The following is a 26,085-nucleotide window of genomic DNA, read 5'->3' on the forward strand; positions in this document are numbered from 1 at the left end:
GCTAGACACATGGCTACGAGCGAGAGCGCCATCGATTGATCAACGGCAATTATATTTTATTCCAAGGCACGACGTTCTCTCTCACAAGTGTTTTGCACGTCGCACGGCGTCGTTTCATTTTTTTTGTTAGTCAGTAGCAAAACATCAGAACGCTTGTTTGAGTAGCGATGTTTTGGTGGATCGGAGTGTACGTAGCCCTGGTATGGGCCTACAACAACTTTCTGGAATCGCTTCTATCCGTTCTCTGGGGAACGATTCGTAGTGTAGTACTTCAGGAAAAACTCACAACTCGATATGGGCCTTGGGCAGGTAAGTGGCCAATCTCTCAACTTCTCATAGCATATTGGGTAATAATCGTGTTGGTTTGTTTTGATGCAGTCGTTACCGGTGCGACGGACGGCATTGGGAAATGCTATGCGGAGCAGCTAGCAAGCAAAGGCCTCAACGTAATGCTTATCTCGCGAACTGAGTCAAAGCTGATAAAGGTAGCGGCCGAAATCGCACAAAAGTATGGCGTAGAAACCCGTTGGATTGCGGTGGACTTTGCGAGTGGTCCGCACATCTACCATGACTTGCGAGAAAAACTTGCCCCGATTGAAATTGGAATACTGGGTTAGTGGGTGGGCTAACAGGGACTTAATTGTTTCTCAGATGATTTGATGCTTGTTACGTACTTTTCAGTGAACAATGTTGGCTTTCTACCAGAACTGGGCTCTTTCGCACAGAACACCGAGTCAGATCTGTTGACCTTGATTAATTTGAACATTGTGGCAACGACGATGCTCACGCGGTTGGTGCTGCCGGTGATGAAGCGCCGTCGCAGGGGCATTGTGGTCAATATTGCATCCAGCTCGGCCTATGTGCCAATTCCGTACATGACGGCGTACAGTTCGTCAAAGTCGTTCGTGGTCAGCTTCAGCCTGGGGCTTAGCCATGAATTACGCGGCACCGGAGTCGAATGTCAGGTGGTGTCACCTTCGATAGTGCAGACGAACATGGCCCACCAGTACACGGATGGCATTCCGTGGTACGTGCTAGTGTTGAAGCCGGAGCAGGTGGCGAGGTTCGCGGTTTTCGCCATTGGAAAGACCGGGCACACGTGTGGCCATTGGCTGCATTGCTTACAGGTTTGTTAAACGTGAAGTAAAATTTGTATTCGTTTAACATTAGATTTATTCCAGATGATATGGTGGGGACTTCTTCCGCTGAAACTGGCGGTACGGTTTGCTGGGAATTTGTTCGTCAAAGATGTAAACAAAAAGCATTAGTTTAATTTAACTAAATTTACGCGGATAAGAAAATACGTTCCAATGACTGTAGTTACGTTCAAGCCAAATGATATCACAATAAACACAACATGAGGTCACACTTAAAATGGAACGATGTTCAATATCATTTAGAGAAAACATGTAATGTCATGAGAAAAGTAGTGTAACGTGTGGAAAATTCTGATAATTTTGCAGTAAATAGTAATGTTCGGCAAAGTGCTTGAAGGGAAATCCGTTTCATTTAGTTCAACTATTTGAACGATACACAATTATTATCTCATACTTGATTCGAAGCATAAGGGACATAGGCGATCCATCGCTGATATTGAAAAAATGTAGATGTGAAATTTGTTGTCTCGCGAGTAAAGATGAATGAATCCGGAAGATGGCAAATTCGATTTTCGGTTCGGTCATGGATGATTATGGTTGGGAAACATTCTCTACAGTATGGCCCATAAAAAATGCAAAAGTTTAAATAGCTTATGTTTGTGTACAAGAGTTATTCTACTACCGTGGACCCCCGGTAATATGACCGTTGAACACTTTTTAATTAAAACCCATCGTTCAAATTAAATGAGTTCAAACGTCATTTAGCACGTGGGATCGAGAAAAAAATGAAAAAGTGAAACGGAATCAAAACAAAACAACAAAATGAGCAGCTAGCAACCGGATTATCTGATACTCATTAATATCCCGTTAATACGTATGAAGGACTATGATAGGAAATTCGGTACCAGGATTATCAGGACCCTAAATGAACCTGGACGAGTGAGCCTTCTGGCTCGTGAACTGCAGATGGTTGGACTGAACGTAGCCGTTATACAAGAAATCCGGTGGCCTAGATCCGGAATTCAGAGCCGTGGATCTCGCGACCAACACTGCATTCAAATATAACATCTATTACAGCAGCGGCGAAAAAACAAAGCCTGGAGTTGGTATCGTAGTGATGGGCAAGCAGATGAAGTGAGTAATGAGGTGAAACCCCATTAGCGAACGGATCTGTGTGGTAATGATACGGGGCAAATTCTTGAGTTACTGCCTAATCAACATCTACGCACCGACAAACGATAAATCCGACGACTTAAAGGACACGTTTTATCAAGCGTTTTATGAATGTTTTGATAAAGCCTATGGAGAGTGAAAATTACGTGATAATTGTTATCGGAGACACTAACGCGCATGTTGTTAGAGAGGGCTTCTTCTCTACCGGCTTACGAGAACGGCTTACGGCTAGTAAATTTCGTTGCTACCAGAAGGATGGCCATCAGAATATCTGAAAGCACACTGAAGAGTGAAGACACCCAAAGGGTGAAGCTTGTAACCAGATAGACCATGTTCTGGTGGATAGCGCCATTTCTCGGATGTTATCGATGTGCGGGCATTCAGAGGTGTGAACATTGACTCTGATCACGTCATTCAGAAAAAAATCATTTACGGTTGTCAACTGTATCGATCGAAAGATCGCAGCGAATGATGCGTTCAATATCCAACGATTGTCGGCGGAAGGAGTATCGGCTCGATACTTCGACGCAATCAACTTTAGCGACATCATCAACGATCTATGGGAGTCGATCCATTGAACAATGAGCACAACAGCACGAGAAGTGATAGGCAATGCACAGAGGCTACCCACGACGAGTTGATACAACGTTCAGACACATAATTTTTGCCTTTCTCGTACAACAAAGTTGTTCCGAAAGGCTATCATTTCACTCCAAAATCGAACTTTTTTATAGAAGTATCGGAGATCCTATACCAATCGACTCAGCTCGTCGAGCTGAACAAATGTCTGTCTGTCCGTGTGTATGTGTGTGTGTACGAAACCCGAAGCACATTAGCCACTTTTCCATATAGTAATTCTTAACCGATTTTCTCGCAACAAGTTGCATTTGACGGGGGACAAACCCTAGTTTATCACTGTTGAATATAATCATGATCGGTCATTGCGTTCAAAAGTTATGAAGAAAAAGGTGTGTTGAACCATATACGGGTTTGGTTGGTTGTTTGCCTTACAGCGTTTGGAAGAGTCGTAATGTAGGCAATTATTTATGATGTGTATCACTCTAAAGCAAAACCAAGGGATTGAATCGAGAAAGGCATCGTCACCGCTAGGTGGATTAAACTGGGTTTTTAATTGATTTTAAAGCAGCGTACGGTTCAGTGAAACGAACCATTTACGTTGAACCATTGTTACGTTAGCATTACGCATTAATATTAGTTACATTACATATGTGTAATCGATCACTGCATACCATGCTAAGTGTCAATCGTGTGTGCATTCCAAATGTGCCGTAAGGAGGCTCAATGACAACCGGGCGAAAGAGACGTCACTAAAGTCAACGAAAATTGATGTCATCTTCTTCCGCTAACTTCATTCCGTATTGTTCTCCACGTCATCGCAGCGAAAAAAAATGTAACCACCGTCCCAGCATAAACCAAAAGTGGGCGCGAGGGCAAAATAATTTCGTGGCATAGGAAGCACTTTCGGGAGCCGTAGGAAAGACATTCGTCGTAATTCCGGATTGCCCGTGCTCGTGGGTGGCCGAATAGAACTTAGCCAAATTACTCGGTAGAATTTCGAAAGGCTAGCTTCTGTAAGACGGATCGGTTGAAAATCCATAAAGGGCACGCGTGGGAACTACTGGTACCGCACCTAAGACGCCGAAGAGAAAAGGCAAGGTACCAAAACGGTGAACTAATCGTGGACCAAACCAGACACCATAAATCAACCTATTTGAGCACCAGAACACGCTACATGCTGACCGGCCTCCGAGCGTTTTCTACTAGGATTCACGCTTCTACACGAAGGATCGTTTTTCGTATCTTATAGCTTGACGTGATTGTGGTGCTTAGCTAGGAACAGGAACAGCGGCGAGGGTTTCCCTGTGCGATCACGAACACCGTTTTTCCAACGGAGCTGGACGCGGTACGAGCCGACGGAGGCGTTGATATCATCCTCCCTAGCAACATTTTCGTTTTATGCTGGTTTTGTAATACTCTTGAAGATTAAATTATGATCTTCAAGAGCGTTATTAAACTTAAAATGTTACTTAGGCTGTCAGTGGCTGAATCGCTTCGGCACGACCCACGACGATTCGCGATCGGAGCCGATGGGTGTTCGTCAAATCTGGCGATCCGAACTAGGAGAAAGCCGGTGTGTACGTCTCTTCTGAAGTACGACGCGGATCAGAGTGAAGTCATCCTCTATGCGCCAACGATCAGGGGCTCTTGATCCCCACGAGACACGAGAACAGGTCAGCAGCTCGCTCCAAGGAAGGCAGGCAGGACGTGATAGGCGAGGATCATGGATGGAGTGGACGTGAGTGATAGAACGTAAAAAAGTGAAGAAAGAAGACAGCATGCGCAATGTGTAGGAGAGTAGGGAATAAGAAGTAAAATGTTTGTATGGTAGGAGAATAATAGAAAATGATTGCACACTATGTTATGTTTTGTGGCGTTTAATGTTGACTAGCCGGACCGACCAATCCCCCTTTTGTTACGGAGAGGTCGTTTCACAACACCATGGCCAATTATGCTAGAACATGGTTTTTCGGCGAAACTCATACGACTGATTCGTTTAACGACATCATTTGTAACCTTGGATGAATTAAAGCAGAGTGATTCTCTCTCTCAAATTTATTGTTCAATGTGACGCTCGAGGGAGAGATTAGGAGAGCTGGTGTGCAAAAAAGCGTTACCATAACCACAAGATCGCATACTTCTGGACTTTGCGGACGATATCAATATTATCGGGATTGATCGCCGTGCCGTGGAAGAGATTTTTGTGCTTTTTAAGAGAGAGACAACAAGGATTAGACTCACGATCAATTCCAGCTAAATGAAGTACATGGTCGCTGGCAATCAATAAATACAAAATACAATAAATACAAATACAACGTGGGTCCATTAGTGGTGGTGGTAATAAAGTGATGCTGGATGGTTAACCATTTGAAATTGTAGAAGAGTTTGTGTAACTCGTAACTATAGTGACGTGAGATAATGATGTTACCCGTATTGCATCTAACTATCAGGCTTTGGGAGCTTTGGGCTTCGTAACCAGCTTAAGTCCCGTAGTATGCGACCGGAAACAAAATTTGCGCTGTATTCTACTCTGATCCTTCCGGTGGCTTTATACGGTCATGATACATGGACGTTAAAGGAGACTGATCGCAGAGGTTTTGCAGTATTCCAGCGTATGGTGCGGCGGACAATACTGGGCGGTAAATAGGACAATGGGATCTGGTGGCGTCGTATGAATCACGAACAGGTTTGAAAAAGTCTGGATATTGTTAAGCTTATATAACACGGCAAACTACGGTGGGCTGGACACGTTGTTCGTATGTCGGACGAGCGTCAAGCAAAGATAATATTCAGTAGCAAACTCGGAACAGGCCGTTTGCATCGTTGAAGGCCGCGTACACGATGACGCAGTTAAAGAGGATCTGAGGACGCTAAACGACTGAGAGCAAATTGGTCCAGGATTGAGCCCAGTGGGGGAGGATACTCCATTCGATGAAGGCTCATCGATGAGCTGTGGCCCATCAAGTATCAAGTAAGTATATCTATGGAAGAAATGGCTGATGTTTGCCAGCAACAACGAAACGCCGATAAAGGCTCGTTGATGCTGGCATACATCAGCCATTTCTTCCAATTTGCCGGAAGACGTTTGCAGCTTCTTGGAGAGAAACTGCTGAGTGGTCATCTTTGCCTTCGTTCGTTCTCGCTCCTGATTTAATAAACTTCGCCCCGGCGTGCCTTCTCCTCGGTTTTCTCTTCTTCGAGATTTTCCGAACAATATTTTCTCCTTACAACCCTTTTCCTACATCGAAGATCTCTGTTCGTCCTCGCTGAAAATTCTTTCATTTTCTTCTTCGCGTTTGACCTTTTCAGGCGATTATTTCTAGTCTATTTCTTTTGAATTCGCTTCAGACTTCGACTCTTTTTCGGCTCTGTGCAACGCTGCTATGCTTCACCTTTTCCGGTTCGGAAACCCCTGACTATGGGCGTCCGAAAAGCGTTGAATAGCTCCTAAATGGCCCTCCTTAATCGTGCGGTAAGACGCGCGGCTACAAAGCAAAACCATGCTGAGGGTGGCTGGGTTCGATTCCCGGTGCCGGTCTAGGCAATTTTCGGATTGGAAATTGTCTCGACTTTCCTGGGCATAAAAGTATCATCGTGTTAGCCTCATGATATACGAATGCAAAAATGGTAACTTGGCTTAGAAACCTCGCAGTTAATAACTATGGAAGTGCTTAAGTGAACACTAAGCTGCGAGGCGGTTCTGTCCCAGTGTGGAGATGTAATGCCAATAAGATAAGAAAAGGAAGCTCCCGATCAGAAAACCCTCCGACAGACTTGATGGATCTACAACCGACTTTGGAGCTGCTCTCGGGCTTCTGGTTTATTTTTATGCATCTGGTTTACTTTTTTTTCTTCATTGGCAGTTTTCGTTTCCCGCATTAGCTTCAATTGCTGCAGGTTCCATCTCCGTCCGTCTTTCGTTCAGTTTCCTCTTGTGGGCTTCTTCGGTGATCTTCTTCTCCATTTGAGCCTCCTTCTCGAGCTCCAGTTCCATGCCTCGCTTTTCTTTTTCCATCTACTGGCGCGACCCAAACAACTCGTGTTGAACGTCCAGGCGTTTACGTTACCAAATTTTCTCCTTTTCCAGTAACTGCTTCTTTTTTCCAATTTGTTTATTTAATAGGCTCAGTTGTTTTAAGAAAAACTCTACGGAGCCGAGAGCAAAAAATAATATAAATATTACATAATTAATTTTGATACACATAGTTAAGTTTGTCATTTTAGCGTCATATTGCGAAAAAAGATTCGGCTGCCGGTGGGACTTGAACCCACACTATTCCATTAAGTAAACGGACGTATTACCAATTGTACAACAGCTGCCCTTGCGAGAAGTTTATCCATAACTAGCTAATAACGATGGGATATCAATCCCTCGTATCCATCGAATCTGCTTGTGCAACAATTCACACCCTTTCTCTCTATTCTTTCCCAACTATATGTATCAGAATTGAACAACAGTCGGTTGCGTTTGAATCACAACAATCAAAAAAAAAAAATAAAAAAAATTAAATATAATATGTTATTAATAATATGATCTCCGGACCCACTTCTTTTTCGGCTGTGTTGTCGAACTGGCACTAGAACCAGACCCGGAAGCTGATAGATGAGCCCGTCGCTGATCCGCAGGTGGATGAGATATAGCTTCCTTAATCGCGAGTGGAACCTCTTCCAGTGTTACGTCGTCTTTCTTACGACGGGGTTTTTTATCCGCCTGTTTGTTGTCACGTACAACCGAGTGTGTCCTGTTTTCTGACTTCGGACTTTCCTCTAGAACCTCGATGAAGTCATCATCCGAAGTTTCCGATGATACTTGTTCTTCTTCCTTTCCAGCTATGACGCCAGCATAGTGGTACCTTTCTCTTGCTTTCCAGGCCTGTTCTGCGCTTGTTTAGGGCAGGAATCACGTCGAAGGCCAACTGCTCGACACCAAAAGTATGTATTCTTCAGACCGTCGTAAAAAAATCCTCTTTTTAAACCGGAGACATCTATGGGTGGTGGAATACTTTTTCCGACTTCCATGTATACACCACGAACACCTGTGAACAGGTGTCCCAGACCCAATTCCGTGGGAAACTTCTCTCTTACAATGCGATCCACTTTGCCAAATAATCCGAGCACCAGCGATAAATTTTCGTTCCGGCGGCAGATCAAATACGCGGACATACCGCAAATTGGTACCTGCCATTTCCATCCGAACTTCAACCGACGTCCCGCTTGAGTAAACAAACTTTCGCGGCTCCGTATTTCTCGTCATGGCTTCGTACTACGAGAAAAGAATTTGATGTACAGCGAGCGATCATGTGCCGTTTTGTACGCTGTGTCCATAAGTAATAAATCAGTCTCCAGCTGCTTCAAAAAGCTGGCGATTTCTGCCCAAGAGGGACGCGGACTTCCAACTGGGAACCGAAACTGAACGGTATTCACAAACACACTGTCACTCATTTTGTTTTTTTTTTGCGATTTCTACGACTGAAAGGCACTGGCGAACGAAAAACAATGGGAACAATGGATGGCAAACGCGCGTGATGGCGACTGATGGCACCGAAACTACAAAGCCTGCACAGAGCACAACTATTCCGTCTGTACCTAACAACGTCTGCGACTTAACTGAGTAACTGCTTTTATATGTGCATGCAAATATATTAAAAATCACAAATTACTTTTATCTGTGTAGGTTAGGCTTAGTTAAAGTTAACCCTCAAAGACCCAGGACAAACAGATTTTTTTCGCATTCAGCACTTGATCGTCGGAATACCTCACGCTTTCGTTTGTGCTCAATGGGAATAGCTATATTTTTGCCCTGATACATTTTCAGACCGAATTTCTGTTCAGATCCGAGTTATTGCTAGAAATAAGTGTACGCGGGGGTATTTTTCCCCCTATAATTCGAACATCACGTCAATGTTCTTGACATGTTTGAAGCCCGAAATTTATCAAATCAACCATCAAACCACCTCAACAATATATTTGTACCTAAAGATTTCTGGTTGATTCCGATGGTTTCACCATTTGAGCACTGGAAATTTCAATAGACATTGCACTATGGTCCAGGATACAGATTTACGCGGAAAGATGCATTTTACGCAAAAACTATATTTTTTAGAAAAAAAAAACCGTCGTTCTACAAAATTGTTCGAAATAGTAAGGCCATCATTATGGTGCAACCAAGAAATAGGGTGGCCCATCATATAAAAAAAATGAAAATATTTTTTTTATTTCTCGGAATATTGACATAATATGTTCTACAAAGTTGTAGCGCAGCTTATTCCAATCAATTTTGCTAAAAAAACTTTTTCTGTAGCTCTTAAGTTGGCTGATTTAGAACAATTTTACCTAATTGGATTAGGGTGTACCTAAAAAACAGTATTTTTTTTTTGTTTTAGATTTCTCGAAAAAGTCGTCTTCAGGTGACTTTTAGAGCTAAAAATAAATGCAACTTTTTATGGGTAAATATGCTCAATATCTTTTATCGATCAAAAGTTATAATCGTTTTTTTTTGTCAAAATTACATTTTTTTCATAAGTTGATATCTCCGGTTAGGGCAGACCAAAAAATATGTTTACAAGGCATTTGAAAGAGAAATTCATATTCCTCATTATGTCAAAAAATTGAAGATATATTTTTTTTTATCTCAAGTTTTACCAATTTTACTAAAATCATGTTTTTTTTAAAATAAATTGATATAACTCGACAATGGAAGAATATACAGACGATATTCTTATAGCAAAACACGCGTTTTGAAAAGCCCCGAAAGACTTCAAAAGGTGACATTTGTGAGAAATGAAGGGTTTGCGTAGTTGGGTACACGTTCGACTTTCAAGCGAATGGTCATGGGTTCGATTCCCAGCCCCTCCACCAAAACCCTCGTCAGTTGCCGGATACACAGCCTTATGCGGTGGCGTATTGGGGTGCACGCCTCACCGTCACGGCTGCCTGTTGACAACTGACAACTTGTTCTTCTCGGAGGCATTCCTCCAACGTTACCTGGATAAATGGCAACCGGACAATGCAACGATCATTGGATACACGACATGGACAAAACGAACACAATGGACTCACGACGAGATGGACCAGCAACGACAACAACAATTAATAAGGCCGTTACAAATATTTTATTTAAATTATGTTGTACTGGTCTCCGCAAGGTCAAGGGGGGGATAATAAAAAATAAATGTTAAAATGGAAAAAACCAATAAAACTCCTCGGATTTGTTGAAGAATGTTTTGAAAATCCTCAAAATTGTCCGGATTTTTTGTTTGTTTCCCCCTCAACATATTATTTTTGGACAAAAAAATAAGGGGGGGGGGGAGACATAATTGTTTTTAAATAGGGTAAAATGCCCAATAGTGGACCCCCTAGTAGCGGAATTTCGCTCTTTCTGCCATAAGACTTCGAAATTTTCAACATATTAATTCTGCTTGATATCTAACAGCCAGCTCTGCATCCCCTCTTAACGATACATACATAAAACACCCAAATACACGACGATATTCATTGAAATTAACATTTTAAAGTATAACTGAATTCGCCCTATAGTAGACCCCTTATTGGTCCATAATAGGAAATTGCTTCCCTATAGTCGACACTTCATTTGATTTTCATGTCCCGTTTCGGGACGTTCTTCTTCCCTATTATGGACCCCCCAAAATATTCCTATAATGGACACTCTCGTGTTCACTTTTTATAGAATTGTAAAAAGTCATCTCATTTTACTTTCCATAGCATTTCCAATGCATGTAATCAAATTATAGAACTGTAAGGTAGGTTCTCCCGATAGAATTTCATAGCAAAATGTTGACATTGTGCAGTAATAAGGCAAAAATGGCTGGAGAGGGTCCACTATTGGTTGGGGGTCCACTATTGGGCACTGTGTGGATTATGGCTGCAAAATACCACAGTAGATCTCGGCACAGTAGCGGTTAAGTAACACAGAGTGCCTACCAAATAAATAAAGGAATAATAATAAAAAAAACATCAGGACCACAAAGATTGCAATTTAAAATTAAAATTGATCTTCTGAAATTTCGATCAGGACCGGATTCAGAGATTAGATTTGGAAGAGCTAGTGCCAAAACACCAATAAAAATGAAACTGGGCATGCGGCTGCTCAAACTTCATGAAAACACGTCAGGAACTCAAAGAGTGCTTTATGATATTGAAATTGCTTCTGAAATTTCGACCAGAGCCGGATTTAGGGGTCAAAATGGGGAGAGCAGGGTACATAACACCAATTACAATCATACTGGGCATGCGGCTGCTCAAACTAAAAACTAATAACATCTTTTTCTTCTCCTTCAATGGCTCTACATTCCAACTGGAACTTGGCCCGCTTTTCAACTTAGTATTCTATTAGTCTCAGTTATTAATTGAAAGCTTTTCTATGTCCGCTATTGCATGAGTATGTATCCTGTGTGGCAAGTACAATGGATACACTATACCCAGGGTTTCGAGAATGTTTACAACTTGAAAACATCCTAGACCGGACCGAGAATCGAATTAGCCATCTCCGGATTGGCAATCCTACGCCTTTGCATGCAAGGCTAATTGGAGACTAATAACATCAGGAATGCAAAAAAACATTTCAATTCGAAATTGAATAAATCATTCGGAAAGATGTCCATTGTCGCATTCAGGGGTATAGTATAGAGCAGCGGTTCTCAACCTTTTTCTTGAGAGGTACCCCTTCGAACTATTGCATTAATTAAGGTACCCCCTCCTTGAAAGAACATTTCAAAGCCCTTGAATCTCTTAAAATTATTCTTCCACACCTTGATAAGAGGCTTCTGACCCTCTTGCATGGCGGTTTTCGAGCCATATAAAAGGAGGGAGGCTTGTGAGCCTCTTGAAATGAGGCCTATGAGCCACTTAAAATTAGGCTTTCGAGCCTATTGAAAATAAGCTTCCAAGCCTCTTGAAAATAGGCTTGCGAGTCTCTTGAAAATAGGCTTCCGAGCCTGTTAAAAGGAGGCTTACAAGCCTCTTGAAAGGAGCTTCCCGAGCCTCTCGAAAGGAGCCATCCGAGCTTTTTGAAAGAAGGCTTCCTACCCTTTTAAAAGGCGGCTTCCGAGCCTCTTGAAAGTAGACTTTCGGGCGCCTTAAAACAAGGCTTTCGACCTCTTGAAAAGAGGCTTCCCAGCCTGTTGAAAAGAAGCTTCCCAGCCTCTTGAAAGCAGACTTCCGGGCTTCTTGGAAGACGAGCCTCTTGAAAGGAGCTTCCAAGACTCTTGAAAATAGGCTTCCGAGCCACTTGAAAGTAGGCTTTCGAGCCTCTTGTAAATAAGCTTCCGAACCTCTTGAAAATAGGCTTGGGAGCCTCTTGAAAACAGGCGTTAGAGCCTGTTAAAAGGAAGCTTCCGAGCCTGTTAAAAGGAGGTCTACAAGCCTCTTGAAAGGATGCTTCCGAGCCTCTTGAAAGGAGCTTCCCGAGCCTCTTGAAAGTAGCCATCCGAGCTTCTCGAAAGAAGGCTTCCGACCCTTTTGAAAGGCCGCTTCCGAGCCTCTTGAAAGTGGACTTCCGAGCGTCTTAAAACAAGGCTTCCGGCCTCTTGAAAAGAGGGCTCCCAGTTTGTTCAAAAGAATTTTCAGCCTCTTGAAAGCAGGCTTTTGGGCTTCTTGGAAGACGGTTTTCAGACCTCTTGAAAGGAGGCTTCTAAGTCTACTGGAGAGAGGCTTCTGAGCTTATTGTAAAGAGGCTTCCGAGCCTCTTGAAAGGAGTCTTCTGTGCTTTTTGAAAGAAGGCTTCCGACATTCTTGAAAGAAGGATTCCGAGCCTCTTGAAAGTAGCTCCCCGAGCCTCTTGAAAGGAGACATCCGAGCTGTTTGAAATACTTCTTCCGACTCTTTTAAAAGGCGACTTCCGAGCCTCTTGAAAGTGGACTTCAGTGCATCTTAAAACAAGGCTTCCGGCCTCTTGAAGGTAGTTATCCAAGCCTTCTGAAAAGAACCTTTCGAGCTTTTTGAAAGAAGGCTTCAGACCTTCTTGAAAGGAGGCTTCCGAGCCTATTGAAAAGAAGAAAGAAAAGGTATCAAAAAGCGAGGCTTCCGGGCCTCGTGAAAGAAGGCTTGCAGGCCTTTTGAAAGGACGCTTCCAAGCCTCTGGAAATGAGATTTCCAAGCATCTTGAAGTGATGCTTCCAAGCCTCTCGAAAAAGGGCTTCTGAACATCTTGGAAGGAGGCTTTCGAACTGTCTGGGTGAATGAGAAGCAAAGCGCTCCGATCGAATAAACTTCGCCGCCGTACCAAACTGACTATCTACAAAACGCTCATTAGGTGGGGTGCAGATGGTGGAGAAGGCGAATGAACCACGAGTTGCATCAGCTGTAGGGGGAACCATCCATCGTTCACCCCGCGCCCGCACGTATCCAGAATGACGGGTAGTAATCTGGTGAAAATGGATCTTGACAACGATCCTACGTGAACAAGAAGCCAAGGTGCGCAGCGCGCAAGGTGGATCGATTAGGTGAAAGACGATTTGCGGAACCTCCGCAGACTGCGTGGTTGGCGACATGCAGTCATGGACTGAACTGAATGGAGAACACTTTTATGCACTGCACAGACCACTCCGGCCTTAGTCTGAAAAATAAAAATATGTAATGCATAAGTTTTGAAATGAAAAATACCCAATTGCCAAAACTTTATCAATAAGTTTCGATTGTAATTGTAATACGTCCGCCATTACGCATTTTTGTCCGAGGTACCCCCTAGGACCAGCGAAGGTACCCCAGGTTGAGAACCGCTGGTATAGAGGCCCAGTATCATTATTTATTACTGGTGTTATGGCCCCTGCTCTCCTCCATTTTGACCCCTGAATCCGGCCCTGGTAAGAATTTCAGAAAGTCAATGTCAATTGAAAATAAAAACTTCTGATTTGTAAAGTTCGAGGCCATTTCCTCATGCATATTTTACCCTGATTTTAGTCAATCCTGCCCTACTCAAATGGTGAAACCATCGGAATCAACCAGAAATCTTTAGGGGAAACTGGACACACATGATCCCCGGGGACACATGATCCCCCCCTGTTTTCTCGAGAACTAATCACATTTTTATACCAGTGATATGTTCAAACGAATCCGTTAGATCAGAGGTTCCCAAACTGTGGGTCGCGACCCCCAGGGGGGTCGTGAGCTGTTCAGTGGTGGGTCGCGAAGACAAATCCTAATTCATAATTTTGTCCCACAAATCTATTCCATATTTTGAATTAGGATCTAAGTAATGATTGGATGATTAAAGAACAACAAACCTGACGAGGTCAACGGCTTTTTTTGTTACAATCCAAATCTTAGCCCCGAACCCATTCCAAAACCAATCCTAATCCAATTCGAATCCAATCTAAATCAAATCCAAATCTATTTAAAATCCAATCCAAATCTAATTCAAATCCAATCCAATTCTAATTCAAATCCAATCTGAATAAATTTCAAATCCAATCCAAATCCAACCCAAATTCAAATCAAATCCCATCCAAATCTAATCCACATCCAATTAAAAAAAATTGATGAAATTTTGACAAATACAATGACGGGATAAAAAGCAATTTGTGCAATTTTATGATTTGTCCAATCCTACGCGAACTCATTTTTATCTAATTTCACAAAATCAATGCATTTAATACCTGGTGGGTCGCAAGCAATATGGGATTCTGCTTGGTGGGTCGCATATCCAAAAGTTTGGGAACCTCTGCGTTAGATAGAATATTGAATCTGAGTAACATTTGATCTTAGTTACTTTATGTATATGAGTTTTAGAGAGGTTTTATTATTTAAGCATTCTCAATCCTTTTTTTCTTCAAAGGAGAAAAGTTTAATAACTTTGAATATGTCCAACCAAAACGTACCAAATTTTTACTGGACAAAGTTTTATTATTGTAGAATTGAATAAATTCATTCAATTAACTATTGCTTGTTTTCCATTGAATGCAAAAACAAAACAAGTTAAATACTCAACATGGACACACTTGATCCCCCACAGTTTGGACACACTTGATTCCGATATTGCATATATTAAGGCGTTTGTTGTATACCATCGCATATTATTGTATTGTATGTAACTAATTAATCTGTTAAAATTCTTTTCTAGTTAAAAAGTATAAATAAATTGAATTTCTCTCTAATTTTGTCAATCAGACAATACACGCGCAATTTGAATTTCTCAATAGGCTCATTTCATTAACCAGATAAAAGTGTAGTTGCACATATGAACATACTTAGTTTTGATTAGTTTTATTAAATGCATTTTAACATTATTTTCAATGAAAAATAATGTGAATTAAGCTTTGAGAATACTCAACAAATCACAGGGCTTAAAATCAGTATTGTTCGATCTGGTATTATTTTTTTCCATTTGAACTAGGAGAAGTTTGCTTACAATCACCATTTATTTATAAAACTTCTTAAAGAATTTTTTATAACAGACTCATTCAACATCTTTTGGTCAGTCGTTCAACAGAAATCTCATTTGTGTAATAATAACACGCACTATAAAAATGATGATGCGTGACAGTACCATATTGATGTATGAAGTCATCATCCTGGTATGACCACGGTTGTGATATTGATCTCGATGTACCGTCGTCGGGCGAGGCAATGGGTCACACAGGGATGAGAATGGGTCACTGTTTCAGCTCCTTAGAACGCTTGTAGAAAAGATTGAATGCCTCTGAGGACAAGAAGACCAATATATATGGGGCCCCACACATGCTCCGACATGTGTGACCGTCTGTGGGCAAGTTGTACTATCCAACAGTCGTACAACTTGCCCACAGACGCCCGACTTTACTCCAACCAAACCAAACTTCCTGGGGCGGAGTCAAAGTTGTACAACATGTTGGAGCGTGTGGGGCCCCTAAGAGACCTTTTTGAACAATTTTGCTCTACTACCTCTAGACTGCCGGCGAGAACGATGACCCATTCTCACCCCCAGACCCATTGTCACCCCCGATGGCGGTATCACACTCTTTTTTTATTGCTCCCAAACCAGGTACTCAGGGATATTTACCATTGGACATGGCATTTGCAGTGTGGCCCATTTTCAGAGATTTAATAGAATAATTATATTCTAAAATTACAAAGATATATTCGATCAACCATTTTTGGTATCATAACTGTATCAATCACAAAGAGAGATCCTCTTGGGAACATAATGATTGTCGTGATATGACTATAGTTTTTCTGTCTTTTAGTGGAGTCTTTTAATGGAGTGAATGGTTTTCAGATAAATCATCATCACCATGCAAATTTTGTTGCTATAGCAGACATTCTATCTGTCACTATTACTCTATTGGAAACTAAAATACTTGCCTTGCCTTATACTAACAATATTTAATTTTCGCACGACTGATATTACGGCAGACTAGTAAGAATTGTTAGGATTTGAGGCTAGACCAATTCAATTTTTCATTAGACTTGGAAGAACCTAAACATGTTCAGCTCATAAAGGGATCAATTTCCCCCTATATGGGGATCAAGTCTCCCGCAAGTTTTGAAAATGCCAAATTTTCTATCTTTCGGCAAAATCAATTTTTTGGTAACTTTCATGAACAAATAATTGCTTCCAATGACGTTTTTGAATAGCTTATTAGATTCTTTATCAAGTCCATCAAGAAGCGTGCAAATCTGTGCATGTTACATCGAGAAATATCCTAAACAAAAAGTGGGGATCATGTGTGTCCAGTTTCCCCTACAAATGAAGGGGTCAAACGCAAAGTGACAAAAACATAGTTTTGAGAAAAATGGGTGCAAAGTTTTTCGTTCCATACAAATCCTACGGAAGTTGAAAAAAATTACAAATTTTCTGTGAATTTTCACAATTTTTACAAATAACGTACAAACTATATCAATATATCGTCGCAAAGCTCTTAAAACAAAGCATATTTTGCTGTAGCCAATTTAAATTTGACCAAAACGTCACTTAATTATACTCCTCTGCTTTTAGTCCCCTCAAATAAATATATTTCAGAGATGGTTCGATGGTTGACTTGAAAAAATTCGGGCTCGAACACGTCCAGAACATTTAGGTGATGTTTGAATTATAGTAAAAATGACCCCGCGCACATTTATTTTCAGCATTAACTTGAATCTGAATAGAAAATGTGTCAGGGCAAAAATATAGCTATTCCCATTGAGCACAAACGAAACCTGAATAAAGTTTCAAAAAGGATCAAAGCAAATGTGATTTATAGTGAAAATCAATAGATATAAGCGAAGAATGCATTAGATAATTATGAAAAACAAATAGAAAAGAGGAAGAAAATTTATTAGTAACCTTTCCGCAAAGTTAATTTTAACTAATAATTGAAATAAATGAGAATCATCATAAGTTGTAAATTAAAAGGGAATAATGAATCGTCCACTTAAAGGCTGACCAACTTAAAATTGAGTCTAACCCGATTCATTTCCGTTAAAAATGGGAAAACTCAAAATTTGAGTGAAATATACTACCTATAAAATTAACCAATTTTGAGTAGAACCGATAACTACCAGAATGCCAGTACATATAACTAATTTCTGAATACCGTCGTCGAGGGTGACAATGAGTCAAATGGGGTGAGAATGGGTCACTGTTTCAACTACTTAGAATGCTTGTAGAATAGATTGAACAGACTGTCGGTAAGAGCAATGACCCATTTTCACCCCCAGACTCATTGTCACCCCCGATGGCGGTAAATACAGTTTACGAGACACAACAACAAATTATTAGTGTTGTGACTGTGAGTGCTTTCAAAGGAAACTACCAACTGTTTAAACGGCAGCAAAAATCTCAAAAAGCAAAAATAGGCCTTGCATAGCATCATTGATCGGGTTCGGATCATATTTTTATTACCACTCAAATCTTGTGTCTCCAACATTCGTTTATTTCTCGGCAGAAACCTTAATACTTCACTACTAATAATAGGCCTACCATCTACTCATAGTGTCCCTTCGAAAAAGTTTCGAGGATTAACTTTTCTGCTATCGCCTAAACTAATGGCGTTTGTATGTTGATTTCCGGCTTAGAACCGGTTTCTTCCCTATTCAAAGGAACCAGTTCGAACGGCAATCGAATATGACGGCGACCAAAATCCGTACGCCTCGGTCCGACTGTCGGTGGAACCAAACGACATGAGATAAGAAAACACTTTTTCCGAAATGAATCCACTCGAAAGGGTAATTTTGCTTTTAACTCCCCCTCGCCAATGTACGAGTTAGGTTTGGCAAGTTGAAACTGATACCCGAACGGCGGAAGGGTGTATTATTTTTATTTGCCGCGGTGCGTAATTGGTACGGAACGCGATGGCGATGGGACGAAGGGAACAACCACTTCAGCAGCCCAGTTATCTGATCTGTTGAATAAAAATAGCTCGATTAACGCCCCCGATTCGTGTCGCCCTCCCGTGCCCGATTGAAGTTTTTCCATTTTCCTTTCGGTTTTGGAAATTCGACAGCCACGAAAAACCAGCTGAAGTGGAAGTAGGTGCCCCAGCTAGCAGCAGTCGAACGCTAAATCTTCCCGATAGTGACGAACTGACGAAATTATGCTAATTAGTGTACCAAAGTTGGGCGAAAGGGCGAAGCTCAACGATTGATGGGCTCCAGTCGGGGAGGTATTCGTGTACAACTTTTGGCTGGCAGGTTGGTTAGCTGGTTACGTATTTTAAAAGCAAGAAGCTATTCATCGACAGCATCGGAAGATAACTGTGGCAATGTGCGCTGTTGAAAAGGAAACGATCGTGTTGGGAGCAATTATAATTTCCTATCGGTGTTATTATTAATGCAGATGATTCTGGCGCGTAATTTGACGATTTGTGTGCGGCTTCAGTAGCGGGATTAGTCGTTCGAAAATAGCTGAGAAGTTTGACGTTGTTTGTTCAACGAGAATATGATTGTACAGTTGTAGAAATTTACAGAATGGGCCATTCAAGTTTTGAAAAGTAGTTAGAAATAGATGCTTCTATTCGTTCTAATCTTCTTCCCGAAAGGAATGGGTTGAATGGATGGATTTCATTGCAACTGAAAAGGATGATGTAGCATTCCAACAAAAAAAGTAGTCCAAACACTAGAACTAAAAAGATCATTGCAATAATTTGAAGGTACCACTAGCAAGGATTGTGATTGAGTTATAGGATAAAACGTCCTATCGTATGTGGTATGTCCTATTGTTGCGGTAGTGATGAAATAGTCCATTCTGGGTATAATAGCATTGAAAACAATTATACCTCCGCTAAAACACTCTATGTTAATGACTAGAATACCTTTTGTTTGACAAAGTTCATTTAAAATAATCAAAATACCAAATTTTTCCATGAAAAATTGCATCCTTTGAGCCTATTTTTGCGCCAGTGTTAAGGACATAGATGGAGGAGTACCACGATGGCAGTCAATATGGCACCGAACCTCCCACGGGTCAACCCCACACCTCCCGCACTCATCTCCCACCAACATTCGAATGCATCGAACAGCATCGAACAAAAGTTAAATATTCAAATTACTAACCTGTTCACAGCATATTTATTCACTTCCCGTGATAATGAACATGTTTATCCAAAGAGTTTTATGTATTTCAGCTCGAATAATATCATAAATCAGCAATTTCGTGCCGATTTATTAGCCGTTCGCGATTTGGTGGGTTCATCACTGCACTTCACTTCTTCTCAAAGGGCACTGAAAAAATCAAGTTTTAACTCACTTCTCCGCACATGAGCAGCCCAAAATGTTGATGGAATGCAAATTAAACATCACTTTTCGAAATCAGTCACATGTTTGCACCGAAAACTTAATATAAACTGCTATTTTTGCCCGAAAAAACCATTAAAAACTGATCGCGGAGCGAATGTAAACAACGGCACCGGCAGCAGCAAACTAATAACTAGGGTGGTTCAAAAAATAATTTTGCTCCGCCATGCTCAGTCGATTATGATTTATAATTTGGGTGTCATCCGATGGTTTGGGCTGGTTTGAACAGAGGCTTACCGTGCACAGGTCGTTACAGGTTTGTATGACAGTTGATATGGCGAGGTTGAATTTTACATTATTCTGATTGTGGCGCTCCGTCATTGGGCGCCGGCGAGGGGGGAGACCATATGAATGGATAAAATATTCAAGAGCTTTAACTCTGTAGACAATGCATATTGAATGGTCGTTCTAATAGTTAGAAGTCGATTTCAATCGAGGTTGCGTGTCTTTAGCATGATAATTAGGCTTCTCAGAAGGCATCAGTGTGGCAACAGAAATGTGTGCTTCAACAAAATAGCCAAAATTTGTCTGTGATATCTATTGCACCAGGAGCAGATACTTCATACAAAAAGTGTGACATGGGGGTGAGCGGGGTATAAAATGATATTTTTTTGCGTTACGTAATCAATGGATCTTTCCTGCGGTGCGATTTTCGTTCAGTGAAGTCTTTAGAATGTTGCTTTCAGCTATGTGGGTTCTCTTTTCGCCAGCGTTCGAGGAGGCGCTGTAGCCAGTGTAATGAAAGGTTTTGTTTCCCATACTAGTTTTCATACAAACTTGAACCGGCTTGTGCTCAACCAGTTTTTGTTCAATTCGATTTTTGGAGGACACTCGGAGCATGGGACGGAATCAAGTAAGCGTGTTTTGAACCACCCTACTTATATTTTATGTTTTTTTATAAATACGATACCAATACTACTACAGTATATGACAGTTTTTATTGTACCAATACTTTCAAAGCTTTGTTTTGGTACTCAACCCACCTTCACCTTAAGAAGGTCCTATTGTGGTGATATCTCCATAAGGGGCCCCATACACACTCCGACATGTTGTATAACTTTGACACCGCCCCCAGGAAATTTGGTTCGGTTGGAGTAAAGTCGGACCGTCGTGTCTGTGGGCAAGTTGTACTGCCCAACAGAATACTGTTTTTCTTCCTAAATATTACACAAGAATTTCATTTTTAGCGAAAACCTGGCAAGTCCGTTAGATGCAAGATAGTTTCTTTATTGTCAATCTGACAATAAACAAAGGCAGCAAGTTCATTCAAAGTTAATTGATCATGGGTTCAAACCCCACCGAAGGAAGTGGTTACTATCCAATACATTTCCGAACTAACCCTTTAACATGTTGTGCAACTGCACAAATCGGGCTTTCAAAAATCGGGTTTTAACATAGTTAAAGCAGCAAACTGACAATCTAAACAAATGAAAAACTTATCCACATACAATTCTTTGAAATTTAATTTGAATTATTCAACGATATGAGTCGAGCTAAGTGCTAACATTAAGTAAAACATGAATTCGTTACGAGACATGTTTCACAGAAAAAGAATATCGTAAAAGAAAGTTCCCGAATCTCGAAAAAACGCCGGCAGGATTGTAGATTGATTTTTTGAAAATTTGTTAGAGTTTTTTTAAATGTTATTTTAAATACAAAGTTTTTTTTTCATTCTACTTGTAAAACTTGATCTATTGCGACCTATTCAAACATATACTTTCCAGGACTCGCTCTGTTGTAAACAGTACGACACATTGAGTAAAAGTGAGAAATCTTTTCAGTCAGAAGACCAACTTGAACCAACCCACCATGTATTCCTTACAAAATTAGTTCTTTATTATTTGAAAATATAATAAAAGTGATTCGATAGAAGTCAAAAGGAAATAAGACTCAATAAAGGGCTCAGTGATCAACAATTATGGCAATGTTAGGCATAATGGACGGTAGACATAAAAGACCAAAAGTACAGCCCATGAAATATTTATTTATTTTATTTACGAGGTTTAAAATTTATTGATGAAAAAAAATTACATGATTTCCTAAGATACAATTTGATGCGACAAGTAGACGAAAGACGTGAAGAGGAAAACATGAGCGACGCTGAGCTTGAGTGCAGTTTTTGCCAGTGCATGATCACCCCGAGCGCGCGGTCTCCTTCGAATGCGAAGAATGAACGCGGTGCAGGCTCGGACTTATGCTCAATAATTAGACTGTGTGTTTTGGACTTAAATAAAAACTCCCTCAAAAAATTAGGAAATTTTCAATACACCCGATATTTTGGTATTCTTTAATTTCCCGGTTAACCAGATCTTTCACAGCTTTTCAAATACCACCTGTTTTTTTTTTAATTTTTTGAGAATTTTTTCTTGGGGTTAACTCATAGTTTCATTAACGCTAAAGGTCTTAATCAACTAAAACCCACCCGTGTAAAAAAAAGAACTGGATGTAAAGAAATCAGCAAAAAAAATATAAAATTTTCACAAATAATGCAAAATTTCCATAAACAATTAACAATTTTCCACAAAACAAAAGTAAATTAACACTTTTAAAAGCAAAAGTTGCAATAAATTTCCTTAATTTCCCCGGGAATCGACCATCAAACATCCCTTCGATTAATCCAGGAACGTTGGTAGGCGGTGATCAATTCGTTCCCGGACAACGATCAACTCCGCTTCATCGACTATCTCTACATGCACCAACTGACGAAACAATGTGCATACTGAATTGGAACCAAATTGCTACGCGCAAAGCGGTCTCAAAGGATTTACCCAAGTTCAGCGGGAACCCGGAAGATTAGCCACTCCTCCTTTTCTGTATTCAAATTTTCAAACCAAATGGGTGGGTTCTCGAATGAGGAAAACATGTTGCGTCTCCGAAAATGCTTGAAGGGAAAGGCATTAGAAGCTGTGTCGACTGCTCCATCCTTCTAACGTAGTTGGAGTGATGTCGACGCTAAGAATGCTCTACGGGAGACCGGAAGCTATCATCCAGGCCTCAATTCGGAAGGTTAGATCATTATGGAAAAGCTCAAAGCTAGAGACCGTCGTGAATTTCGCACTCACGGTAGCGAACCTTGTCGCTACGATCCAAGCGTGCGAGGTTGGTGACTTTGTTTACAATACTTCGCTAAGGTATGAGCTGGTTGAAAGACTTCCATGGACTGGGCCCGATATTCGCGTGAAAAACCGAATCCAACCCTCATTGATTTCAACGCGTAGTTGTACATCACCGCTGATGATGCTAGCACAGTCATGATCTGTAGCAGCAGCAGTGAGCAGCGTACTCGGCAAGGCAAGAAAGATGGGTTTCTGAATTTCAATTCCGAGTCGGAGTCAACGGTTCCCGAAACATCTTCTAATACAAAATCGTCTGCTGTGTGCACCAAAGAACAATGCGTGGTTTGCAAAGGTAGTTACTCTTCCGTTGCTAAGTGCAAAAAATTCGCAGAGTTTAGCTACGATTCTAAGTGGGCAACGTTAGAAGAGTGTAAGATATGTCGGAAATGTTTGCGTAAGCATAATAGTTCGTGTAAGCAGTTGAAGCCGTGTGAGACGAATGGATGTGAGTTTCTTCACCATCCTCTGTTACACAACGCCAAAAAGAATGAAGCTCCAAGGCCTTCTCCGCGGACAGCAGTGAATACCAACATTTCACAACCAGATACGAGGAGAACGGATCCCAGCTGTAATGTTCACCAAGGGCAATCGGAGATCTTATTCCGAATAGTTCCAGTGGTGCTGTACAAACCAACGAAAGCGATACGCACCTACGCGTTCGTTGATGCTGGGTCTGAACTAACGCTGTTAGAGCAGAGCCTATCCGATGAGCTGGGTGTGCAAGGGCCGACAAAGTCTTTGTGTCTGAAATGGACCGGCGGTACGTAGAAGTTAGAGCAACAATCACAGCTGATCAACCTTCAGATCTCTGGCGTACACAATTCTACCAAGTATGAGCTGTCAGGTGTATGTACGATGCCATCGCTACAAATTCGTCCACAAACCTTATTGCTAACCGAAATCCAAGAGTAATAACCTTACTTAAAAGGATTGCCCTTCGAGCCGTACCGTGAAGTTAAACCTAGAATACTCATAGGCCTAGGTCACGCAAAACTTGGTCATGTCATCAAGAGTCGTGAAGGCAACGACTATGAACCCAAAGAGAAATCTGAGCGATACGTTAACTACCACAGTGTGCAGACTTGCGAATGCAATCGTGAACCATATGACGACTTGCACAAGGTTATTTTTCGTTAGATAGCCTTGGGGTGGTAAAACCAAACAAGCTCCTAATATCGCATCAGGACCAACGAGCACAAGCGCTCCTGGAAACAAACACTCGATATGTGGGTGGCCGAAATGAATCCGGTCTTCTTTGGAAGTACGACGAAGTCCGTCTTCCGGACAATAGAGCGATGGCGCTGAATCGGTGGAAGTGTCTGCACAACCGTATGAAGAAAAACCCTATTTTACTTGAGGCGCTGAAGGCGAAGTTTGATGGCCATGTCAGTAAGGGCTACGTAGGCAAATTATCGGAAGAAGAACTGAAAAGCCCACGATCTCGCGTATGGTATTTCCCGATTTTCCCAGTGGTTAAACCGAACAAACCAACAAAGATGAGGCTAGTGTGGGATGCTGCAGCCACTGTTCCGAATAGCAGTGAGTAGTGATATCCGCGAGATGTTTCACCAGATAAGAATACGAGAAGAGGATCAACATTGTCAGCGATTCTTTTGGGCGGACGATGATCGGTTGTCCGAGCCTAGTGTCTATGTGGTACAGGTGATGACGTTTGGGGCCTGCTGTTGGCCTAGTACTGCGGTTCTATACTGCCGCTAACCGCAAGTCGAGCACATCTGTATATGGCGGCCCATATACAGATGTGCTCGACTTGCGGTTAGCGGCAGTATACCAATCGCCCGAAAACCATTCGCCCGAAACCCATTCGCCTGAATGCCATTCACCCGAAAGCCATCCGCCCGAATGAGCCAAACGCCCGAATGAGCCAATCGCCCGAATAAGCCAGTATGAACTGATTTTATTCTTAGTTTATAACTATCAGAAACAACAGCATGTGAAATTAAGAAGGGAAATATTGATTGAAAGCTATTAGCTTATGTAAATTGATTATTCTTTTTAAAGGTTCAATCGTTGATCAACAAATCTGCCCAACGCCACATAATACATCGTCGGCGACGTCGTGATTTGCCACCAGAGCCACTGGAATGTAATGATTTCGATCATATCGACGAACGCTATAAAGTAAATCTGGATGGAGAGCTCTTCTTGCAGTCTGTAGTTGATTGCGATGATGGTAAGATCCTCTTGTTTGTTTCGGCACAACACATAAAAGTGCTGTCGAAATCGGAAATTTGGATTATGAACGGCTCCACAACACTTTTCTCAAATTTTCACGATACATGGAAGTGTAGGTGAAGGAAATCATAGACGCTTTGTTCCTTTGGTTTATATGTTGCTACCGAAGAAGAATGAGAGAACCTACGAATCAGCTTTCAGTGCGCTGGAAGAAATTGCGGAGAAATACCAATGCGAACTTGAGCCGGAGCATATTCTATTGGATTTCGAAATAGCAGAAATAAATGCTGTTGAAAGATTTTTCCCTGGAACCAATCTCCACGGTTGCTTTTTTCACCTAAACCAAAGTTTCTTCAGAAAACTAACGCAGCTTAAGCTGAAGTCGATTTATTCCAAAGATTTCACTATCCAACTTGCGTATAAGAAAGTTGTTGCTTTGGCATTCTTGCCGAGTCAAGAGATTCCAAATGCATTTCAAGAATTGCAAAAAACGATCCCAGAGCCTCTCTGTAATTTTTTAAACTATGTGAGTGAGTTTTACGTTAATGGTCGCCAAACAAAAAGCAAAAAAAAAACAGTCGAGGTCCTCTAGTCAGTTGCCTATGGTCAGTTCATGGAAGAATGACGCAAAATTTTCCACGGACCTCCAACCACATTGAAGGATGGCATAATAAATGGGGTTCGCTGCTAGAACAGTGTAATCCTCCCTTCTAGTGTTGTAAAGCAATTCCAGCTAGAAGAACGAATAGCTACCACTGATATTTTACGATCGCTTCAGTCCCAGCCGATAGCAAAGCAGCATAAAAAAACATTGAGAAAAACATAAAGTTTGAAGGGCTCGTTGCGTCATACAAGCCAGGTGAGATGGGGTTTGGTTGAGCTTTTTGACGGGGATCGCGCTTGTGTTAATTAGTTCCTAAGTTTCATATCACCTAAGACTTATGTTGTAATGATTCTTTTAAATATGATAATATATACTATAAAAATATCAAACAGATTTATTTTTCATTTCAAGGGCTCTCGGGTGTTTGGCTCATTCGGGCGTTTGGCCCATTCGGGCGTTTGGCATTCGGGCGAATGGGTTTCGGGCGAATGGTTTTCGGGCGATTGGTATAGAACCAGTACTGCACTGCCGCTAACCGCAAGTCGAGCACATCTGTATATGGGCCTCCATATACAGATGTGCTCGACTTGTGGTTAGCGGCAGTGCACAATTT

General features: G+C 41.4%; 2 protein-coding genes across 2 annotated transcripts in view; one reads left to right on the forward strand and one right to left on the reverse strand.

The window, feature by feature from the left end:
* Positions 1-26,085, reverse strand: part of LOC134220678 (nuclear pore complex protein Nup88) — a 234,877-nt gene that overhangs the window by 16,806 nt on the left and 191,986 nt on the right. The gene's annotated exons all lie outside the window — the stretch shown is intronic.
* Positions 32-1,375, forward strand: LOC134228183 (inactive hydroxysteroid dehydrogenase-like protein 1). The gene is made up of 4 exons (XM_062709986.1): positions 32-309; positions 379-612; positions 682-1,127; positions 1,182-1,375. The coding sequence occupies exons 1-4, from the start codon at positions 168-170 to the stop codon at positions 1,266-1,268; spliced, it is 909 nt and encodes a 302-aa protein (XP_062565970.1). The 5' UTR covers positions 32-167; the 3' UTR covers positions 1,269-1,375.

The sequence above is a fragment of the Armigeres subalbatus genome, chromosome 3 (assembly GCF_024139115.2).
Source record: "Armigeres subalbatus isolate Guangzhou_Male chromosome 3, GZ_Asu_2, whole genome shotgun sequence".
NCBI lineage: Eukaryota > Metazoa > Arthropoda > Insecta > Diptera > Culicidae > Armigeres > Armigeres subalbatus.

Bases quoted from the DNA above. Each gene is read 5' to 3' on its own strand.
- LOC134228183 (XM_062709986.1), top strand. From the start codon at position 168: ATGTTTTGGTGGATCGGAGTGTACGTAGCCCTGGTATGGGCCTACAAC. The intron at 310-378 runs GTAAGTGGCCAA...GTTTTGATGCAG, and splicing joins TCGATATGGGCCTTGGGCAG to TCGTTACCGGTGCGACGGAC. The intron at 613-681 runs GTTAGTGGGTGG...CGTACTTTTCAG, and splicing joins GATTGAAATTGGAATACTGG to TGAACAATGTTGGCTTTCTA.